Raw genomic sequence first — 21,446 nt, forward strand, 5'->3', positions numbered from 1 at the left:
CGTGTGGTTCCAAAAACTATGTAACTAAGTCTCTTTAGGTCGACAAACAGCTCGTAATTGGGAAAACAATATGTTTCTTTTTGTTGTCTGTAACCCCATAAATAAAGAGCCATGTTATCGAAAAAAGAAAACAATGATTACATATAAAAACTATGAAGAAATAAGTAAACACTCTAATAATAATGCCGTTACTGTACTATTTTACGTAACATGTCAAGCGCCCATTGTACTAAACTTAGTACAGCATCACTTTGGGAGTTATAGCATGAAAAAAAATTCATGAAATGAACTTTTCTAGGTATTTTTTATTAGAATATGTTGTTAGCTAATACACAAACAACATATTTGGTATTTTGTGTAACTTAAACCTTGCATAAAAACTTATCAAGTACCCACTAGAAGATACGAAAAAATCACTGAAACGAAATCGCAAAATACCCCCTTAAGATTGTATAATTATGGTCTGTTTCATCTAAGGATATAATGCATAGACCTTTGTTTACCGATTGGAATTATTTCCAGAGTAAAAATACCCACTAAATCAGATTTATCATAACTTAAAGTTGTGTACTATTTATTGTACGGCGGGCGTTAATGGGTTAAGGGAAAGAACACTTTTGTGCTTTTACAAATTACGTAGGCAGACCAGTGGATACTTTGCATTCTTTACAATCCATGAGCAAGGTATAAAAGTCCAAGGTTTTTGTGTGATGAAAATATATCGATTAATCTGTTAAATACTCATATAATATCGTACTACTTTGGTTATAAACTGAAAGGTTCAACTATCTTACATATTCATCAACCAAATGAGTTTGAGTCAAACCACCTAAAATATTTTTGTTTCAGTATGCGTTCGTAGTCATTGCAACATTGCTACGATTGAACCTTTATTGACGTTATCGTGTGATACGTATTTTAATTTATTTATGTAGGTTTATATGTAGCGAAAATGTCACTATGAAAATAAAAGTAGGCTCTACCAAGATAAGGTTATCACTTTGTTGTCATACTTACTTATTTGTCTTTTAGAAAATTGCTTTTGAAAACCTATTCGACCCTTCAACCTGCATTCCTAAATACAATAATTACCTAAATATTATAAATCTATCTACTAAATGAATATGTACAAGCTTATCGTAAGTAGCAGACCAACAGTTAAAACTAGAGGCAAACGTAACCGATTACCAAGTGACAATGTAGGTAATTAATCGTAATCGCATAATTAAGGTTGCGATTAAGATATGAGCGATTTTAATTTGTAATTACGCTATTTTTTGTTACAGGTATGAATCTGTTGTTAGCAAGGTCACAGTACGCACAGCCGCGCGAACGATTCAGCTCCACAGTGTCGTGAAATGGTTGATATAAATATGTAAACAGTTATTCGGTGCAAAAAAAGTGTTACGTAATAAATAGTTGAACGACAAGTGTAGAGATGACGGTGGACAATAACATGAACAACCTGAACGGGCAAAAGCAGGAGGTGAGTTTATTTTTTCATTCATTGTCACTAGAATTGAGTCAATTGAAGTTAGGTTTATTGTATCATTCCAAATCAGCTCTAAATGTTAAAGGAAGAGGAACAATACTGAGGAATATTAACTTGACGTAATTATACATGGGTATTGATAGATCGATTTGCTTTGAATTTATTATTTGTTCTGTAAAATGGCATATTTTGAGATCGGCGTGCGATTGTTTTATACACCGGTGCATTGCATTATGCGAGACAATGCGGCATAACAATAATAAGTTATGACATGCGGGTTAATATTATGCAGTTTAAAATCACCTCTACAGTATCATTTGCCTACGACAGTTCAAAGATAAATCATTGAAAATACCATTAAAGTCGTAACGATTTTGGAGGTGGGCAAAGGTTGTAAGTAAAGAAAATCTATTAATATTAACCGTGACATTCACTTCCCCTTATTTACCCTGATACCTTCTTACCTTATTAGTTTATTACCCACTCTACAAATCTACAATCTACATCCCTCATAGTTGTAGATTTTTATGTTGAAACAATGTAGAGTTTTCATGCACGCATATATGCATTTCAGCACGCCCAAACAGTGTTAGGCTTTCGTTTTATTCCGATATTTCCGATAAACAAATGATGCCTGGTAAACTAGTAGGTACACCGTTAGTATAGTAATTGTACTTTTACACCCGGTAAAACACTTCGAAATTTACTCTTTCTGCCTACTCGCAATACTTATACCGCAAGCAAGATTACATTTGAGATGTAATAGAAATGAATGATCTACACTTTGAGCTCTACATTAGTATGACCGAGTCAAAGACAAAAAGACGAACGGGATTTAAAGATCATTGGTTTTGCACAGTTCTTTGTAATCTTTGTTGCAAAAACTAGGTCTGAAGCAGAATCTGCTCTCGTGTTATGTAATATGTATCAGAACAACCTTGAAAAAATAGTAAACAAAAAAGTAATCTTAATTTATGGCGTGTTTGCGGAGATTAATTGAATCGCCACAGAGATGTCAACAGAGGACTAATTAATTGAGGTTAAAAAACCGGCCAAGTGCGAGTCGGGCTCGCGCACAAAGGGTTCCGTAGCAGCAAATATAATAAACTTATTATGTCAATTTAATCAACCTATCTCAAAAACTATAAGAGATACTTTGATCAAACCAAAAATCGTTGAAAGAGTTAATTAGCATGCATCACCTCTATTTTTTTTAGAATTTTATACCCCGTAGTTATAAAAATAGAGGGGGGGGGACATACTTTTTACGACTTTGAGAGCTGATATCTCAAAAACCGTTCACTTTAAGAAAAATGTTTTTTAGAAAACTTTATATCATTTTAAAAGACCTTTCCATTGATACCCCACACGGGTATGTACATCGAAAAAAAATTTTCATCCCTCAGTTACATGTATGGGGGGCCCCACCCCCAATTCTTTTTTTTACTATTTAGTGTCATAATTTTGTAGCGGTTCATACAACACATATTCCCATCAAATTTCATCACTGTAGTACTTATAGTTTCCGAGTAAATCGGCTGTGACAGACGGACAGACGGACAGACGGACAGACGGACAGACGGACAGACGGACAGACGGACAGACGGACATGACGAAACTATAAGGGTTCCGTTTTTGCCATTTTGGCTACGGAACCCTAAAAATAGCGACATCTCGAAAAAAACAGGTTTGATTATACTTCCTATATTTGTGATTGCAAAACAAAGCGTAGTTAGATCTACAATGATCTCTTAAGTATACAGATACATAATGGAATCTATTATTCCCATACAAAATCTATGGGAATCAAACAATCTTAGTTTATCTGATAGAAATGTTTTATTCATTAACATGAGAATATTTAACTTTTTCTATTGATGCAAATTCCTGTGGATGCGTCATAAAATATTTCTGAAATATTGGAATGTCTCCAAAGACTGTTTTCCTGTATAACACTTACTCGTATCTAGCAGGCACTCATTAGTAATTACCTTGATAGACAATGTGATGAGTGTCATCACAAATTATAGATGTGGCTGTAACTAATGATCGTACAAGACATTATTAAAATGAATTATGGTCTTCTTGTGTTCTTTAATTCCGCCATAGAAGCGGTTTATAGCCGGTTTTGTATCTACTTTAACATACTCTCTGATACTTTGATCCCAGCCCAGTCTTCCGTGAAATCAAGTACGAAATTTAATTTTAAAGACTTATAGTTATGGTCATAAAGATGTGCATACGTTACACAGACACAAATAATCACAAAAGGTGAAACTCTATCATAATAAAATATAATGTGAAAGTTTATAGAAATCGATTCGCCATTGATCATCAGTGTGATATCCCCTTTTACTTGCGAACATCTTCTATCATTATCAAACTCGCATTATACTGTACTGAAAAACATGCCCACTAGAAATGGTAAATAGTACTTTGCTTGTCATTCTGCAATACATAGATTAAGCAGTTAATGATAATTTGTATGCTTTCCCTATTATATAACTCATAATAGGGTTTTTATAGGACTTTTTTTTATGGACTTTGATAGCATATTTTTACAATAACAGTTACTGTTATTGTAAAAATATGCTATCAAAGTCCACCTACAAGATAAAGGCGGCAGGAATGCGCTAGATGGCGGCTACCGACCGGTCAATATGGAAATTAATGGGGGAGGCCTATGTTCAGCAGTGGACGAACTATGGCTGAAATGATGATGATGATGATGACAGCTATGTAAAGTAATCTTCTTCAAAATAGCCGGTGTGATCATAGGAAACATAGACAAGGCGGTGTATCCTTATTGCATTATAACTCGCTGTTTTGAGCGGAATAAAACCGCCAAAGAGTTAAGCAGGATGCCCGCAAGGTCTGTCCACTTAGAACGGTTTCTGATGTCGTTGGTAGACTAGTTTTGAATTCAATACTAATGACACTTTTCTGAGAAGGACCAAGGTATCGATTGAACATTCAGAGTTATACGATACAGTGTGAGCTCCATTGTTTCTTAGGTTTTTTTCCATATGGATTTATACAAGTCAATTTCAAGAACAGTTGTAGTTATAGACTTGATCGCTTCGCTACGTCCCAAAGTAAAATACAAAACATATGGAGCATACAAATACCAAAACAATACCGCTCTTAGATGAAGTAACATAACGTTTTAGTTCAAAATTGTAAGTGTAACAAATGTAGAGTCGCGACTAATTTATTGATGCATCTTGCTTACTTAAAACAGCGCCAATACCTACCTAATACGAGAAACAAAGTAATTTGACGGTGAGGAGTTACACACGTCCTAGCAATTGGAACATTGAATGAAGCTAATGACACAGTGCCGTAGTTCAATTTACTGGCTCGAATACTAATTAGCACACGTCTTTATGACCTACTCGGTACAATTTAGGCGGTCATATCGCTAGGAAGCAATCTCATCCAGACAACCAGGAAGATAACAGTTAAGTAGGTCTAAAGAAAACTTATGCTCTTATGAGATGCTCTTGCAAAATTGCAATACATTTTACTTCTCTCCACTTGCCTGACTACACACTAAAGTGCATATAATGCAAAGGGCACTATGCACAAGATAACCAGTCCAATCATGTTTATTTATATAGCTCCGATAAACGTTTGCGGTTGCAAATGCATTGACCACAGGAATATTTTTAACAACTCACAACCGGCAAGGTGTAGATTGGTTACATTACGTAGAATGTGCTCCGTGGGGTCCGCCCTGACGTCAATGGCAACCTGGGACTGGAAAACGTGACTTCATACGTATGCACGGTACATGAACGATGCCGATGATCCCAGGATTAAAATAAATTAACCGACATCTACCTACGTCATAGTTCAATGCAGTCGAACGGGCTCAGGATTTTTGTTCTTCTTTTAGGTATTTGTCATGTTTTACAGAATTGATAAAAGTCATGCGGAAATGACACGCGTTATAATACTGTTGCAGTTCAGTGTATCCTACCTATGAGATAGATTGATACTTATTTAATTGTGAACTTTCAAATGTAGAGGCATTGGCTACCACCAACAGTGCGTCGCTGCTAAGCCGATCTAAATAATGACTACGTTTATTTCTTATCTTGTAGAGCGGTATGACTGATTACAATGTAGGCATTTTCAATTAATTAACTTATAATCTATCGTATTATAAACTCGATTAAATGTTGCTAAGTATATTGACGTAGACGTGTGTAGTGCATCATCCAGGTCCGCAGAAAAAAATGATTTTCAGCAGGATGAAAATATTAACTAGTTACTTAAATTTATTTAACTGGTTTTTATAAACACTTGCACGCTACTTCTTCTTCTTTTGTTTTAGAGACATCCATTAGGTTTGAAACGGAAATGTAAGCGGATATCGTATCATGTTCTTGTACGTTCTTACTGCTAATTACATATTTATACACCGTGTTACTTTGCATTCTTGCCATATTCACAGAGATAAAAGTAGGGAACAATACCTATTTATTTAAGATAAACAAGAGACTCCCATAAAGAAAGTACATTAAGATTTTAGTAAATTTGGTTTTTCAGTACAAATTGGAATAAACCAATATTGTCTCGCACGGTCTACAGGTGCAAGTGGAATAAACCTAGTGGGCGTGGCCTAGTTCTTAATAATCTGATGTTTTATGGCTCTGGGTACCAGCCTTTTTATCCAGTCATAATAATTATTTTAAAATACTTTTCAGTTGATTTCAGATTTTCCTTTCTACTTTACGGGCTTAGGACCGTCAAAAATACGTAATAATTATTAGGGTTTTAATTAATTTATAACATTGTACCCTATTTTTACAAATTAATAAATTAAGTATGAAATGAAATCACCTTATTCACAATTAATTATTTATTTATAAGTTCCTACTTACAAAGTTTACGTACTGCGAAGCAAGTGTTCAAATGTCCTCCGTTCTGATGAAAGCACAGTCTAGCACGGCGAAGCGTAGGTTTTTCGATTTAGTTTTCGCAACACATAAACGTTTTGTCTCACAGTTTCACTAAAACAATCCTTTCATGTAACGCGTTTACCACTGTTAACTCTTCTGCGCATACCAGTCGTTTCAAGTCACTCCAAAAATCCATTGGTGTCAGGTCCGAGGATCGTGGTGGCCAAGCTACTGGACCCCTCGTCCAATCCACTGTTCACCAAACGTATTATTCGCGCACTTGACGTCCTTATTGTGGGGGAGCACCATCCTGCTGGTAGTAGAGCATTTGGTGTAACGCTAAGGGTACGTCATCAAGCATTTCGTCTAAGACGTCTTGCAGACACTCCAAGCACCATTTTGATTAAATTATTCGTTGTTTGAATACACTTCAGTCATTTTTGTATTATTTATAACGTGATTTGTGATTGATGGAATTCTCAGTTATTTACAAGTGTCAAATAGACATTTTAAAGACAATAAAAAGTATTTAAAAATACAATAAAAAGTAAAAAAGTCTCCATCGCCATCGCCAACAAGTGATGTGCATGCGTTACGATAATTAGTGGTGTGTTTAACAGATTGTCGATAAAATAAAATACTCAAGATTAAAAAAAAATATTTTCGGTCATTATTTTTTTACGGATTTATGTTCAGTATCAGTAATATAGTAACCTCTGTAAATATGGCAAGAATGCAAAGTAACACCCTGTATTTTCCTGCAAAACAATTTCCATAAATTTATATTTTTTTGTTGAAAACTATCGAAAATAGGCAGTTCTATGTTATCTAATCTCTAACGCAGTTTGATAAAGTGTCTCAGTATGCGTCCAATCGTCGTGACAACTAGTGTATTTTTATTTTCTGTGGCATAGGGTAAACAGAACGTGGATCTGGAGCGTGGTGGGAAGAGTGAGGAGTCGAGTATCCCGTGGGGGAAGATTCTGATCATGCTGGTGGCTCTAGCGGTTCTGGTGGCGTCCTGTGCCGTAGCCTGGGTGTTCCAGGACTGGCAGACCAGCCTGATTGTACTAGCCATACTAGTGGTTGTGTACCTCTTGGTATTTTACTGGAGGTGGCTCTATGTAGCCGCTAGGACTGCTCGAAGGGATTTCACGTAAGTTTTTTTGCTGCTTTTATGCTCTTAACACCTAACTAACAATATTAAATAAACATTTTGTTTTTATAAATTATCATCGTTAACTGAAGTTGCTCCTCCAAGCAACCGCGCGAATTTTAGCGGAGGCCCTTAATTAAAGTAAGACATTACCTTGATTTTCTGAATTATTTATTACCTAACCTTTTCATGCTAGAAATTCATTTAAAACGAAGGGCGATTTTATTTCGGATATTGGTTATTGTTAAATTATTAAGATTTAATTAATTTATTTATTTAATGAGAATTCATACAGCGATGCAAAGTGGAAATTTTTGGTATTGTTTACAGGGCTCTCTTCCACTACATCAAGATCCTGTCTCTATCGCGGAGGTTGACAAAAAGCAATTCAGCAATCCCTGACGTGTTCCACGATGTGGTTCTCAAACACCCCAACAAGAACTGTTTCCTAATCGACGATGAAGTTTGGACCTTCCGACAGGTTAGAGGCTATCAATTAAAACGCTTTAATTAAAATATTATCATTTCCCTTCTTGTTTGATAAATAATAGAGGCATTATCGAACAATTGATAAGAAATATTAACTAACTACGAGTAATGTGAAGAATTTCTTGAAAAACTAAGAGAAAAATAACACAAGGAAAAATAAACTACAATAGGTATACTAAGTACCTATATGTAGAGTTCGGGAGAGTTATCGGGATTTCCCATTTGCAGTTTTAAGTTTTTTGCCATCTTGATCCTGCATAAATAATTAGCAGCAAAAAATAATATGTAGTTACCTACCTAAGTTGCCAAAGTCCATTTTAAACGAACGTTAATAACAACAGGTGTTTGTGATTCTGGCGTCGGTGTATGAATTTGTTCATTTTATTTCTTATATACATTATACAGACTTTGTTAACATAATTGTTATATGAAATACTTAGGCTGGGTTGCACCATCTTACTTTAACTTTGACAAACGTTAAAAATCTGTCAAATTTTATACAAAATACACCGGTTGTCGTTATAGTCACGGTCAAAGTTAGGTTGTGCAACTCAGCCTTATTTTTTCCTATATTCCACGTGCACACCGTGAGAGATTAATACCTAGCCTTGTAATAATGACCAGCGTATCACGTCGTACATTCATGGACTGATGGCTTAATAAATCCCAAATTACAGGTGGAAGAATTTAGTTTACGGACGTCTGCAGTCCTCAAAGCAAATGGGGTGAAGAGAGGAGATGTGGTTGGGGTGATGATGAGCAACAGCCCTGAGTTGCCAGCCATCTGGTTAGGTCTCACTCGGCTGGGGGCAGTCGCTCCACTCATCAACACCAATCAGACCGGCAACACCTTGCTGCATTCCATCAACATTGCCAAGTGTGATGTGGTGATCTATGGCGCCGAGTATGAGGAAGGTAAGACTAACAATGGGATAGTAATTAGTTGGCAAGTTATCAATAGCGATGATAGCTGAGGTAATTTGTGTAACGAACTACAACGCACAATGAGGATGCGGGTTCGATTCCTATAATGGGAAATCATTTTTTATGCATAATAAGGCAGGTATTTGACCACATGTTCAAATGTTCGAGTAAAATAACAATTTCCAAATTGATTTAATTTTTGATAATAAGATTATATTATGTGACAAATACCCCAACTTATGTAAAGATTTGGGAGCTAAATAGCGAACTAAAAATGACCTTGTTTATCGCTAACATTTGACCCTTATTAGGAGCTTAGATCATTGTGCGCGTAGTAGCACAAACTTTACCATTTGTTATACTAATAATGTTCTGTTACTTTACAGCTTTCCAAGAAGTGAAGAATGACTTAAATCCATCGATCAAGCTGTTCAAATATACTCATCGGCCTCTGAACACTTCTGGCACCGCGGTACAGGTGGCAGACTCAGCTAACGACTTCACGTCCATGCTGGAAACCACGCCACCATTGCCATGGTTCAAGTCCGAAGGAGACGGGTTCAATGGGAAACTGCTGTACATTTATACTTCTGGCACCACCGGGCTTCCAAAGGCTGCTGTTATTTCTTCCTCCAGGTACGGTTTTGCTCTGTCCTCTATCATCTATGGTGTGAGTATCGTTAAGGTTACCAATAAAGTTACAACCCTGGAACTAGAATTTTTAACTGCCATATTAATAGGCATTTGACGCGGCTCATTTTAATATGCTCTCTGAAGACCTTCTACATCCAAGTTCGCACTGTTATTTACAAACATTTTTTTCAGAATGGTGTTCATGGCTTCTGGTGTCCACTACTTAGGCGGCTTAAATTCCAAAGACGTGATATACTGCCCAATGCCTCTGTACCACTCCGCTGGTGGTTGCATCACAATGGGACAAGCCCTCATCTTTGGCTGCACGATTGTTTTAAGGAAGAAGTTCTCCGCTTCCGCCTACTTCAAAGACTGTATGAAATATAACGCTACTGTGAGTCTTTATTCTTAATATAGCATGTTATAAATCTGGTTTAAAAAATCTAAGATATTGCAGTAAGCAATGCTTTGATACATTTTTGTATGGCATTCCATCAAGTTTCAATAAAAGTTAAATTCTTCATAATTTTAGCTCGATAGCCTTGATTAGTAAATTTCAAAGCACCTAGTTGGTGCCCTTTGGGCTGGTGAGTCCACCTTAAAGCGCAACTTCTTTTTTCCAGGCTGCACATTACATTGGCGAGATGTGTCGATATATTTTAGCGACTCCTCCATCGGCTACTGACAGGCAACACAAAGTTCGCGTAGTGTACGGAAATGGAATGAGACAAGCGGTACCTACCACCTTCAACTTTATTCTCTAGCTGATAAGCCTTTAATTGGAATTCAGCCCGATTGTCTGTTTAATGACTTTAATGTATAGTAATTTGTACGAATTCATCCTTTTCAGATCTGGCCAGAATTTGTAAGAAGGTTCAATATCAAGAAAGTTGCAGAATTTTATGGAGCAACAGAAGGCAACGCAAATATTGGTGAGTTAATCAATCGAATTGAATGTATTTCTTTTTAACTACTTTGAAGAGCAAATTAATACGCACTACTTTTGATTTCCAGTAAACGTCGACAACAAAATGGGAGCAATAGGATTTGTCTCCAGAATTATTCCCGCTGTTTACCCCATCGCTATTCTGAAAGTAGACCAAGAAACCGGAGAACCAATTAGGAATTCCAAAGGACTGTGTCAGGTACTTAAATATCACTGATTTATGGGTTTATTCCAACTTATTGCCCAATTTGTGAACTAATGAACTTTTAATGGCATGACAAAATTTTTAGTCATTTTGGAATTTTACACTACTTAGTAGTTACCGTTAATTCACTATGTAACTTAATAATTGTTTTTCCAGTTGGCGAAACCGGGTGAGCCTGGAGTGTTCATTGGCAAAATCAATCCTAAGTTAGCGTCCAGAGCGTATTTGGGTTACGTTGACAAAGAAGCCTCCGAGAAGAAAATAGTTCGCGATGTTTTCTCTTTTGGAGATTCAGCGTTTATATCAGGTAATTATGAAAATGTTCATATTGATGTAGTGAATTTCAACAAACTAAAGAGTCTTGGCCTCCGACAGTAAGAGTATCAACTCCAGTCGGTTCTGGGCTATCTCTTACTCTTCCCAGTTAATCCAGTAAGTTATCTTACCAGTTTTCCAGTGGTGAATTTGCGTTTCCAAATAATAGTAGGTATCACCGTCCCACTGAATGGGGAGCATACGTTATAACAATGACTGACTTCAATAGTGGAGCACAAAAAGGTTTAATTTGATTGAGATTGAATGTCTCAGTACAGCAGCTTATCTATTCTCTGTGCTTATATATCTCTTTATCTGTGATGTCGCCTTTCTGATAAATTGTCTTCTGTTCCATTCCAGGCGACATCCTGGTGGCAGACGAGCTGGGCTACCTGTACTTCCGCGACCGCACGGGCGACACCTTCCGCTGGCGCGGAGAGAACGTCAGCACCACGGAGGTCGAAGCTGCTATTTCGAGGGTAGCTGAGCAGAGGGATGCTGTCGTCTATGGTGTAGAGGTAAGGAAAGAAATAACAAGTTTCAGATGATTGTTGTAGCACTTTCTTTGTCATTATCGTCGTCTACGTCTGTGGCTTTTCCAATTTCATTTGGAATCGTTCTATGTCATTATTATTAAATGCGATTTAAATGATTTCTTTCAATTACTGAAAGTTTATGTCGTTCAATATAAGTATTTCTAACTAACTTAGCTTCTTTCTTAGGACTCTTCCAACAGCAAAAATTTTATAATGGAGAACGACTTACCATTGTTCAATTCCATTTTTATAACTCGAGCGCACAATTTAGATTTTTGGCCAATGTCAAGTGGAGAAAATGTTAATAGCTAAACTGTTTCTGAAGATTTAAACGTACTTAACTGCTCTTCAAACGATCACAATAGTACCTTTAACAAGATTTGGTAATGTCTCAACAGATCCCGAACACAGAAGGGCGCGCGGGCATGTGCGGTATCGTGGACATTGACGACACGCTAGACCTGGACAAACTGCTGAAAGACGTCTCCAGGGATCTACCCAAGTACGCCCGGCCTATCTTCATCAGGAAGATGACGAGCGTTGACATGACTGGTATGTTAAACTTTTTCACGGCTTTTTGAACGTAGGCTAAAATGAAGCTCAAAAGCCACATTGCAGGTTCACTGGTCAATTTACGTTAACATGGCTGACATGTCTACCACTTTCACAGCCAGATTGTCATTACCTATTAATCGCAATCATAGTTTTTGACTTCCTTGTTTTAGATTTAATTAATTTTAATGTAATATGCAGCGGTACACGGTAAAACCAAAACTGGTTTTTGTGACATCGTCAAATGAATGTTTGGATATATAGCCTGACCAGGAACATAAAAACCCTGGCGTAGAGGCGCGACAATTGCATTTGATAGTGCAACACTGGGTACAGTCGTACCTGTATTAAATTAATAGGCTAACTTTATGTATCAGGATTCAGGATTATAGGCTAAGGACAATGACCAAAAATGTATGGAGTGTGGTCCAAATGTCCACCACTAACGAGACCTATGTAGTAAAATAGTCTATTAAATACTGATTCATTATAACCAAACCGCAATCAAAAATACCTATGCTGTCAGTAAAAAGTTATGACTGAATGAAAAGTCATGTTTTTCACCTTTTCATCTGAAAAATGTCCTCGATATCAGTCTATCCATCGCACATTTTGGACTAATCTATGCATGTTATGTCATGTCGCTTAGTGTGCCGTGTTAGGTTCTCGCTAAAAGAAAAAAAAATAAGCTCAGAAGAAAGACAACAATATTGGAATACTTTGAATAAGCGAAAGGGGTAAAAATAGTCTTTTTTCCAACTGGTACTGGGTTATAGATGAATTATTATATTATACTAGCTGTGCCTACGACTTTGTACGCGTGAAAATAGTTTGAATAATATTTCCCATTTTTACAACATTTGTCTTAACTGCTCCGCCCCTATTGGTTGTAGGGCGATGTTAAATAACCTAAACCCATCCTTGATAAATGGGCTATCCATGACAAAAATATTTTTTCAAATAGGACCAGTAGTTCCTGAGATTAGCGCGTAAACTACTACAATTTTTCAAACTGTCATAACTTTTTACTGACAGCTTATTTTTTTTTCGTCCCATACTGAAAGTTATTCTCTATTTAATGGACTATAAGTCAATATAGGTCTCATTAGTGGTGGACATTTGGACCACTTTTGGTCATTGTCCTTTAATATTTTCATAAATTAACAAAAAAATATTATATTATAGGTAAACTGGTTTAAATAAATTAAATGAAACCATCAATCGAGCAAGTAGGATTTTATTATTATTCATCAATATAATCAAATTCTGAACTCGAATATTCAACTGCAATGTCTGCTCATGAACGCTTCAAACTCGGTACTTCTTTCCCAATTCCATAAAATTCAATACTTACAAAGTGACAAAAAACTTTAAAGTAGGTATTTGAAACAAACTACAACTAATTTTCATAGTGGACTGTACTATACGATAAACATGTCAGTCAATTTGACAATCTTTGTCGGAAACATTATTCAATGAAAATATTATCCGAACCCTTAGTATTTCTCTTCGACAAATACTTTAACACATTGTTGCGGAAAACTAATGGTACTAATTTCTTTTAATGGCAACAGTAACTGAAAACTTCATTGACATGTCACCTTGCATGTCAGTCTATTGCTGTCAAAGTGTAAACAAACGTTATTTTAAATGTGCGCCATTGATTTTGTGAATTAAATTGCTAAAATCTTTTTATAGTCGTGAAAGAAAAGTGGTTCACAATGTGTTAAAGTATTTGTCGAAGATAAATACTAAGGGTTCGGATAATATTTTCATTGAATAATGTTTCCGACAAAGGTTGTCAAATTGACTGACATGTTTATCGTATAGTACAGTCAACTATGAAAATTAGCTGTGATTTGTTTCAAATACCTACTTTAAAGTTTTTTGTCACTTTCTAAGTGTTGAATTTTATGGAATTGGGAAAGAAGTACCGAGTTTGAAGCGTTCATGAGCAGACATTGCAGTTGAATATTCAAGTTCTGAATTTGATTATTGATGAATAATAAAATAAATTCTACTAGCTCGATTGATGGTTTCATTTAATTTATTTAAATCAGGTTACCTATAATAATATTTTTTCGTTAATTTATGAAAATATCAAATTAGCCCGCAATCCTGAATCCTGATAACATAAAGTTAGCCTATTAATTTAACACAGGTACGACTGTACTCAGTGTTACACTATCAAATGCAATTGACGCGCCACTATGCCAGGGTTTTTATGTTCCTGGTCAGGCTATAACTTCTTTTAAATAAATAAATAAATATTTTTTAACTTAGTTTAGTCGACACTAGAACTTCAATGTAGCTGTTAAAAAATACCTATTCTCAGTGAGTGACCCTTTTCCAGTGTTTCTTTAGAAAATAGGTATAAATCATGTTTTTTGTTTACCAGGTACATTCAAAATGAGAAAAGTGGATCTACAGAAGGAAGGCTACGACCCAAATAAAGTTTCGGACAAACTTTACTACCTAGATCCAAAATTAGATAAATACTTACCGTTAGGACTAGAAGAATATGAGAAGATCATCTCGGGACAAATTAGACTGTGATTCCATTATTTTAAGTCACTTAACTACTCGTAAGCTATGCCTCAAGTAATGTTAAAAGAATGTGAGATGTAGATAATAATTATTTAGGTAGGTACATTAAGTAAATTATTACTTTTAGCCATACATAGGGTGATTTATGGATTATTTTCGTTAGAATTATAATCATGAGGAATTATACGATGATGGATACTATAAAAACTGTTTTATTTTAAAAACCTACTCCTACACTCATTCTTCGTGTCAGAGGCTAATCGCAAAGCAAAATTCTAACACATAAGTAATAGCTTACTATATTATTAAGTGCAAACTATGCATAGTTCCCTGGTAAGACATAAAAAAATCATCTCTAAAAGTTAAAATAATAAGAAGAAATCGAAAATATTTTAAAGGTGACATACAGAGTCACCTCTAATTACCAAAAAAATCACCTTTGCAAAATAATTTTGGCTGCGTGTAAGTAATCTTTCTTAGTTAGAAAATATTTGCAAGGGCTACCAGAATGTTTCCCGTATGGAATAGTAACAGTCACTCTCTTAGGTGGTATAGTTGGGTACTTAATAGCGTAAATAATAGTGACTAAAATTACGTAAAGAAAAATTTAAAATTCAACGACCAAAGTTCAATATGGTTGAACTTAAGTCTAAGGACTTTACTTTTTATTCAATGCCTTAAATTATAAATTCACGTAAAAATGTCATGGAAGACACGAAAACAAAAAGTAATTTGTTATCCGTATCTTGGTTAATCTTATCAGTGTGCGCTTACTCCTTGGGTCATCAACATGATAATTAATTTTAAAAAACTGTGATGTTAAAATAAACTAAATCTAGAGCGCCTAGTGTAACTGTGTCGTTAGGGAATACCAAAAAGTATCAGCCATGTGTACAATTCTGGAGGGACTCTTCCAAGACTGGACGTCAGGCCTCCTTACCCTGGTCACATTATGGGCAATTTACTGGGGCGTCAGCCACTGGAGGTGGTGTTATGTGGCTGCTGTAACTCTTCGAAGGGATTCCAAGTAAGTTTCATAAATAATCTAATGAATAGGTTTGCAATTAATCGAGCTAATCTTTTTACCCATGAAATAAGGACGTAGAGACGTAGGCCCGGCTTAAGACATTTTGTATTTTTCATTGAAATTAACTGATAATAAAGTCATTGAAACTACCTGAAATAAAACAATACCTACCTTTAGTCACAGAATAAGTAATACTTAGTATGCTTTAGTACAGTGAATTTATAGAAAACCTTTGTGTGTGTACTATTTTTAATTACACCAAAAACACGTGAAAAGTATGTAGGTAATAGGTACATAAGCTTTTTTTCCTGATTTTAAGATTCAATTTTATGATTATAGAGCCCTCCACCACTACATCCGAATGCTGTTAACATCGTGGAGATTTTCAAAAAACAACTTAGCAATATCTGATTACTTTCACAATGTTGTGCAAAAGCATCCAAACAAGAGTTGTTTTTTGATGGATGATGAAGTTTGGACTTTCCAACAGGTATTCAAATTGTGACATCTCTTCTCTTTGCTTTCGAAAACATCTTAAAATATCGTTTCTTCTCTATGTCCATCCTATCATGTAAAAATTTTAGGTCGAAGAATTCAGTTTACGAACGTCAGCAGTCCTCAAAGCGGAGGGAGTGAAGAAGGGAGACATGGTCGGTCTGATGATGAGCAATTGCCCTGAGCTACCTGCTATTTGGTTGGGCGTTACGAGGCTTGGGGCAGTTGTGCCTCTTCTCAACACAAACCAGACCGGGAAAACTTTACTCCACTCTATCAACATTTCTAAGTGTAATATTGTCATTTATGGGGATGAGTATGAAGAAGGTAAGGATGACTGAGCCAAAAATTTTAATAACTATCTTTAGCACACAAAATGTCTTTTAATGCATCTATCGTTTGGACTGTTTTGTTCATAGTTTTCCAAGACCTCAAAGCTGATTTGGACCCGTCCACAAAACTTTTCAAGTTTAACAAACGGCCATTGAACATCTCCAACAACAAACCACCTGTGGCACACTCAGCAAACGACTTTACGTCAATGCTGGAAGCTACACCACCACTCCCGTGGTTCAGATCTGAAGGAGACGGCTACAATGGAAAACTATTGTATATCTTCACCTCTGGTACCACTGGACTGCCCAAGGCTGCTGTTATTTCTTCTGCTAAGTATGTAGTAAAATATTTTTTTTACCAATCGAAGATTGGACGTTAGGTGCTCAATTAGATCTTCGTATGTTCTAGATTGGTCAGTGTGTCCACTGGTATCTACTATTTTGGAGGCATAAACTCTGATGATGTGGTATACTGCCCGATGCCACTATACCACTCCGCTGGCGGCTGCGTCACGATTGGATATGCCCTCATATTCGGTTGCACTATCGCTCTTCGGAAAAAGTTTTCTGCTTCCTCTTATTTCAAAGACTGCATCAAATATAATGCTACTGTAAGTCGACACAACTTTCACTACTTAATTATGAATTAATGTGACATGGCTACTACATCATCATAGTGATGGTGATATTTGGAAACCTTAGACATGTCTTATTAACTGTGCTGTTTCTAGGCGGGCCAGTACATCGGTGAAATGTGCCGCTACATCATGGCGACTCCTCCATCACCGATTGACAAGCAACACCAAGTTCGTGTGATGTATGGCAATGGAATGAGACCTACAGTAAGTAACACCCATGAATAAAGGACGAAGTTTGATACGCACTTCACTTCAGTTTTCAATAAATTCAAATTATACAAAATACTTCACGTTGTTGTAGATCTGGCCAGAATTTGTCAAGAGATTTAACATACAGCGAATTGCAGAATTCTATGGGTCGACTGAAGGGAATGCTAATATCGGTATGTCTAAACACATTAAGCGAACAAGTACTCTGATACGGTATACCTACACCCCGGTCAAGCTAACTGCGCACCTGGCGGCCGTGACGTCACATTTACTCTCTGGTACGAACAGGGAAAACGCAAAGTTCGAGGGAGAGTCGCATACCAGCGAGGTGCGCAGTTAACGTGACCTGGTTGTACAGCACAATTTTCTTAATAATTAATTTAATTTAAATTCTAGTGAGCGTGGACAACCAAATAGGAGCAGTAGGATTTATTCCTAGAACACTGAGTAGTATCTATCCCATCGGACTGGTTAAAATAAACCGAGACACTGGAGAGCCAATCAGAGATTCTAAAGGCTTATGCCAGGTAGTTTCAACTTTTTTAATTTAACTATTCAAAATATTTCCCTTACATTACGAGTATCAACCAAAATTTCAAACTCTAAATAATTATGCAAAATGATGATACCTAATCAATTTTGAAGAAACATGTAAGTACTAAATTGCTATGAAATAGGCTGATGCTTATAGATCTGTTTTTTAATATTTTAGTTAGCGGGACCTGGAGAACCAGGCGTGTATGTGAGTAAAATAAACCCGAAGCTAGCTACCAGAGCGTACTTGGGATACGTCGATGAAGAAGCCTCTAAAAAGAAGATAATAAGAGACGTCTTTTCTTTTGGTGACTCCGCTTTTATTTCAGGTAAATAACAACTACAGAACTTGCTGTTTTTATTAAATTAAATTTTAAACATTGTTCATAATGATGAGGGTGCGTTTTTTGCCAACTCAAGGTTGATAGTTTGACATTATGAAACGCGCAAACAATTTTTTACTTATTAAAAAGTATAGGTAGGTACATTGTCCCGATTAGCATAGAACGTAGCTATATACCGGTGCTACTTTGGTTTATGTATGTACAAGGTTGTACTTACCTACGTATACTTGTAGCAGTTAAATAAATTGTTTTCACAGGTTAGTTGGTAGGTAAGTTATTTTAGCAGAGTAAGGTCTTAAAAACTTTCCAACACAAACTTGATTGATCTCTGATTTAGTAACTCGCCAGTCCATGTATCAGATGTACTTACCTACTTGCCTGATCACCAATATAACCAAGAAGTACCTACCTGTTCCAAGCTAAATAAATACAACACAACAGTATTGTTTCTCCCTGCACTCGCCAGTGCATGTACCTACCTATCAGATAACCTATTATCCTGATCACTAACACAACCAAAAAGTGCTTACCTAAGTACCGATTCCAGGCTAAATACGACAGTAGGTATTGTTATACAAATAAGTATCGTTTCTCCCTGCAGGCGACATCCTGGTGGCAGACGAGCTGGGCTACCTGTACTTCCGCGACCGCACGGGCGACACCTTCCGCTGGCGCGGAGAGAACGTCAGCACCACGGAGGTGGAAGGTGTCATCTCCAAGTTGGCAGGACAAAGGGATGCTGTTGTGTATAGTGTTGAGGTAAAAATTCATTTTTAATGTCGTGTCTTGTAAGTAAGTAAATCTGACGAAATTAGGTAGTTACACTTGAATTGAGAACCTCCTCATTTTTTTTAAGTCGGCTAAAAATGTGAGATTCGACATTTTTTGCTTTCGTAGTTTCTTGTTCTTGTCCCAGCGTGTTGTTTTGTAATGTGCTGTCAGATATTTTGCTTAAAAAACTTACATTTAAGATTACCAATCTTAACGTGTAATAAATAAGTCGGTATAATGAAAAAACCTTTTAAGCACATAAGCATTTGCAGTCAGGTATGATAATTATCCTATTTTCTATCTAAATGTTACAGATCCCGAACATAGAAGGGCGCGCTGGTATGTGCGGCATCGTTGACGTGGATGACTCTCTAGACCTGGATCAGCTGCTCAAGGACCTTTCCAAAGACCTTCCCAAATATGCCAGGCCGATCTTCATTAGGAAAATGACAAGTGTTGATTTGACTGGTAAGCACAACGATGATCGTTTTCCATTCAATATAGTTAGATACACAAGTCAGTGTGTAGAAAAAGCTAGAATAATAGGAGTAGGGGAACCTGTTGTACTTAGGCCAGTTTTTCGAATTTTGATTTTTTGAAAAATAATGGTGATAGTTAAACTTGTCTAGTGCAGTTATATTTAAAGATCATTTAATTAACTACATAATTCATTCATAAAATTGTGTATAATTTAAAAAAATTGGGCATACTAGCTGCTAGAAAAAAAAAGGGAAAACTGTCCTAGGTACAACAAACCAGGTGTACCTTGGACCGTGTACGTTGTACCTATTTAAATTTAAATAAATGCTTATATTCGCTTCAATTTGTTAATTTTCTGTTAAATTATTATTTGAAATACCAATTATTACAGTTATTAGCAACAATATCTAAGTAAAAGTATTTTTTTAAAAAGATCATCATCCATATTTTTTGTACTAATTATTTTTCACAATTTTTTGGCAACAAATCACTTAAGTTTAAGCCGGCTCTCCAGTCCATGTTCAGCCTTACACAATCAACTAAAATATGACAATATTCAACATTTTTTCTAGAAAATTTTGTTGAATTTTGATATGTTATGTCGTGTAGAACAAAGTACGCGCTGGAGTGGCTTTAAATTGCAATCTAGTTTTTTTTATTTCTTATCATTTAACATAAATTCTAGCAAAATATCCATTAAAACCGCTTTATCAACAAAAATAATCTTAAAAAAGTCATATGAAGATACATTAAACGTAAATTTAAAAAACATTAGAAATTAAAAAAATACCTATCAAAAACAGACTTTAAATTGATATTTTGAGGTCTTCGGGGCATTGTATCTATAACAGTATGATATGTTTTTTTTATTACAATAAAATTCTCATTAAAACGTATGAAAATCAGTGACCAAGGTACATCGCTAGTTGGGTGGTCAAGGTACAACATTGCGACTACTTCACTTAATAAGCACACTATACCCACTTCCATTTGAGCTTAGGATCTGAAACTCATATAGTCCAGTAGCTAGATATATAAAGATTATGTTCTAACTATAACCGTTTTGTCAAACATGCAACATTTTTCATAAATGGACATGAAGTAAACCTCCAAAAACTCACTGCGTCAGTGTAAAATATTAAATTACCATTTTTTCTTGTACTTGCACGGCGTCGGCGAATCTTAGCTAAATATACGTTAATGTTGACAAATAACGTATGTAATACCCTAGACAACTTTTCATAAAACCGCATAATTTAAAAAATATATACAATTGTTTTAGGTACAACTCTGTCCAAGGTTCAACAGGTTCCCCTACCAATAAAGATCTATAAAAACTTTAACGTAGTATTTAATGTCGATTACGTTTTGATAAAATCGCTTCCCTTCGTTTTAGGGTTCCGTACTCACAGGGTAAAAACCGGAACCTAAGTGTACCTACTTATTTATTAAACTTTTGTGCTAGTCTAACTTGCGTCGTTGCTATTAAAATCTTTATAGGAGTTTGCAGTTCAGTTAATATCACGTCAGTCAGGGTCCAGTCAGTGGTCCATTTATTTTTTTTTAATTTTTTATTATTTTATAATTTAGTTGTGCATTTTTTCTTTTTTACAGGAACTTTCAAAATGAGGAAAAACGATCTTCAGAAAGAAGGCTACGATCCAAGTAAAACATCAGATAAACTTTACTACTTGGATCCGAAGTTAGACAAATACATATCATTAGGAAAGACGGAATATGAAAGCATTATCTCGGGACAAACTAGACTTTAATTTGATTTCTACATTATTTAGTTAATACATCTTTACTTATGGTTATTCTATAGAGTATTGCTATGAACTTCTGTAAGCTATTGGAATATACATACACTGTAAATTATACAAATAAATATCGTATGAAACTTCATGAAG

The 21,446-nt window shown here is 35.8% G+C and overlaps 2 protein-coding genes across 4 annotated transcripts in view; both read left to right on the forward strand.

The window, feature by feature from the left end:
• The window catches only part of LOC114354542 (uncharacterized), a 17,198-nt gene extending 15,749 nt beyond the window's left edge, over window positions 1–1,449 (forward strand). Inside the window, exon 4 of the mRNA XM_028306965.1 lies at window positions 1,287–1,449. Coding sequence (XP_028162766.1) covers window positions 1,287–1,357 — 71 coding nt within the window. The 3' untranslated portion in view covers window positions 1,358–1,449. The remainder of the gene's footprint in view (window positions 1–1,286) is intronic.
• On the forward strand, window positions 1,287–21,441 carry LOC114354474 (long-chain fatty acid transport protein 4-like). Of its 3 annotated transcripts, XM_028306875.1 has the most exons (14): window positions 1,287–1,486; window positions 7,314–7,555; window positions 7,886–8,036; window positions 8,722–8,959; window positions 9,355–9,604; window positions 9,794–9,995; window positions 10,225–10,335; window positions 10,452–10,533; window positions 10,616–10,746; window positions 10,909–11,059; window positions 11,428–11,525; window positions 18,985–19,044; window positions 19,371–19,524; window positions 21,151–21,441. In XM_028306875.1, exons 1-14 carry the CDS (start codon window positions 1,439–1,441, stop codon window positions 21,306–21,308), a joined length of 2,076 nt encoding a protein of 691 aa, XP_028162676.1. In that variant the 5' UTR covers window positions 1,287–1,438; the 3' UTR covers window positions 21,309–21,441. The 3 variants fall into 3 exon arrangements, with proteins under 3 accessions (XP_028162676.1, XP_028162675.1, XP_028162677.1); XM_028306874.1 differs by lacking the exons at window positions 18,985–19,044; window positions 19,371–19,524; window positions 21,151–21,441 and adding exons at window positions 12,002–12,155; window positions 14,554–14,793 and having other exon boundaries at window positions 11,428–11,585; XM_028306876.1 differs by lacking the exons at window positions 1,287–1,486; window positions 7,314–7,555; window positions 7,886–8,036; ... (6 more) ...; window positions 10,909–11,059; window positions 11,428–11,525 and adding exons at window positions 15,376–15,729; window positions 16,069–16,219; window positions 16,314–16,551; ... (4 more) ...; window positions 17,804–17,934; window positions 18,120–18,270 and having other exon boundaries at window positions 18,887–19,044.
• Window positions 21,442–21,446: the final 5 nt, after the last annotated feature.

The sequence above is a fragment of the Ostrinia furnacalis genome, unplaced genomic scaffold (assembly GCF_004193835.3).
Source record: "Ostrinia furnacalis isolate ACB-3 unplaced genomic scaffold, ASM419383v2 OfSCF2054, whole genome shotgun sequence".
Lineage (NCBI taxonomy): Eukaryota > Metazoa > Arthropoda > Insecta > Lepidoptera > Crambidae > Ostrinia > Ostrinia furnacalis.

Coding starts and splice junctions, on each gene's coding strand:
- LOC114354474 (XM_028306875.1), top strand. CDS start 1,439: ATGACGGTGGACAATAACATGAACAACCTGAACGGGCAAAAGCAGGAG. Junction 1,487..7,313: donor TGAACGGGCAAAAGCAGGAG/GTGAGTTTATTT, acceptor TCTGTGGCATAG/GGTAAACAGAACGTGGATCT. Junction 10,747..10,908: donor ATTCCAAAGGACTGTGTCAG/GTACTTAAATAT, acceptor TTGTTTTTCCAG/TTGGCGAAACCGGGTGAGCC.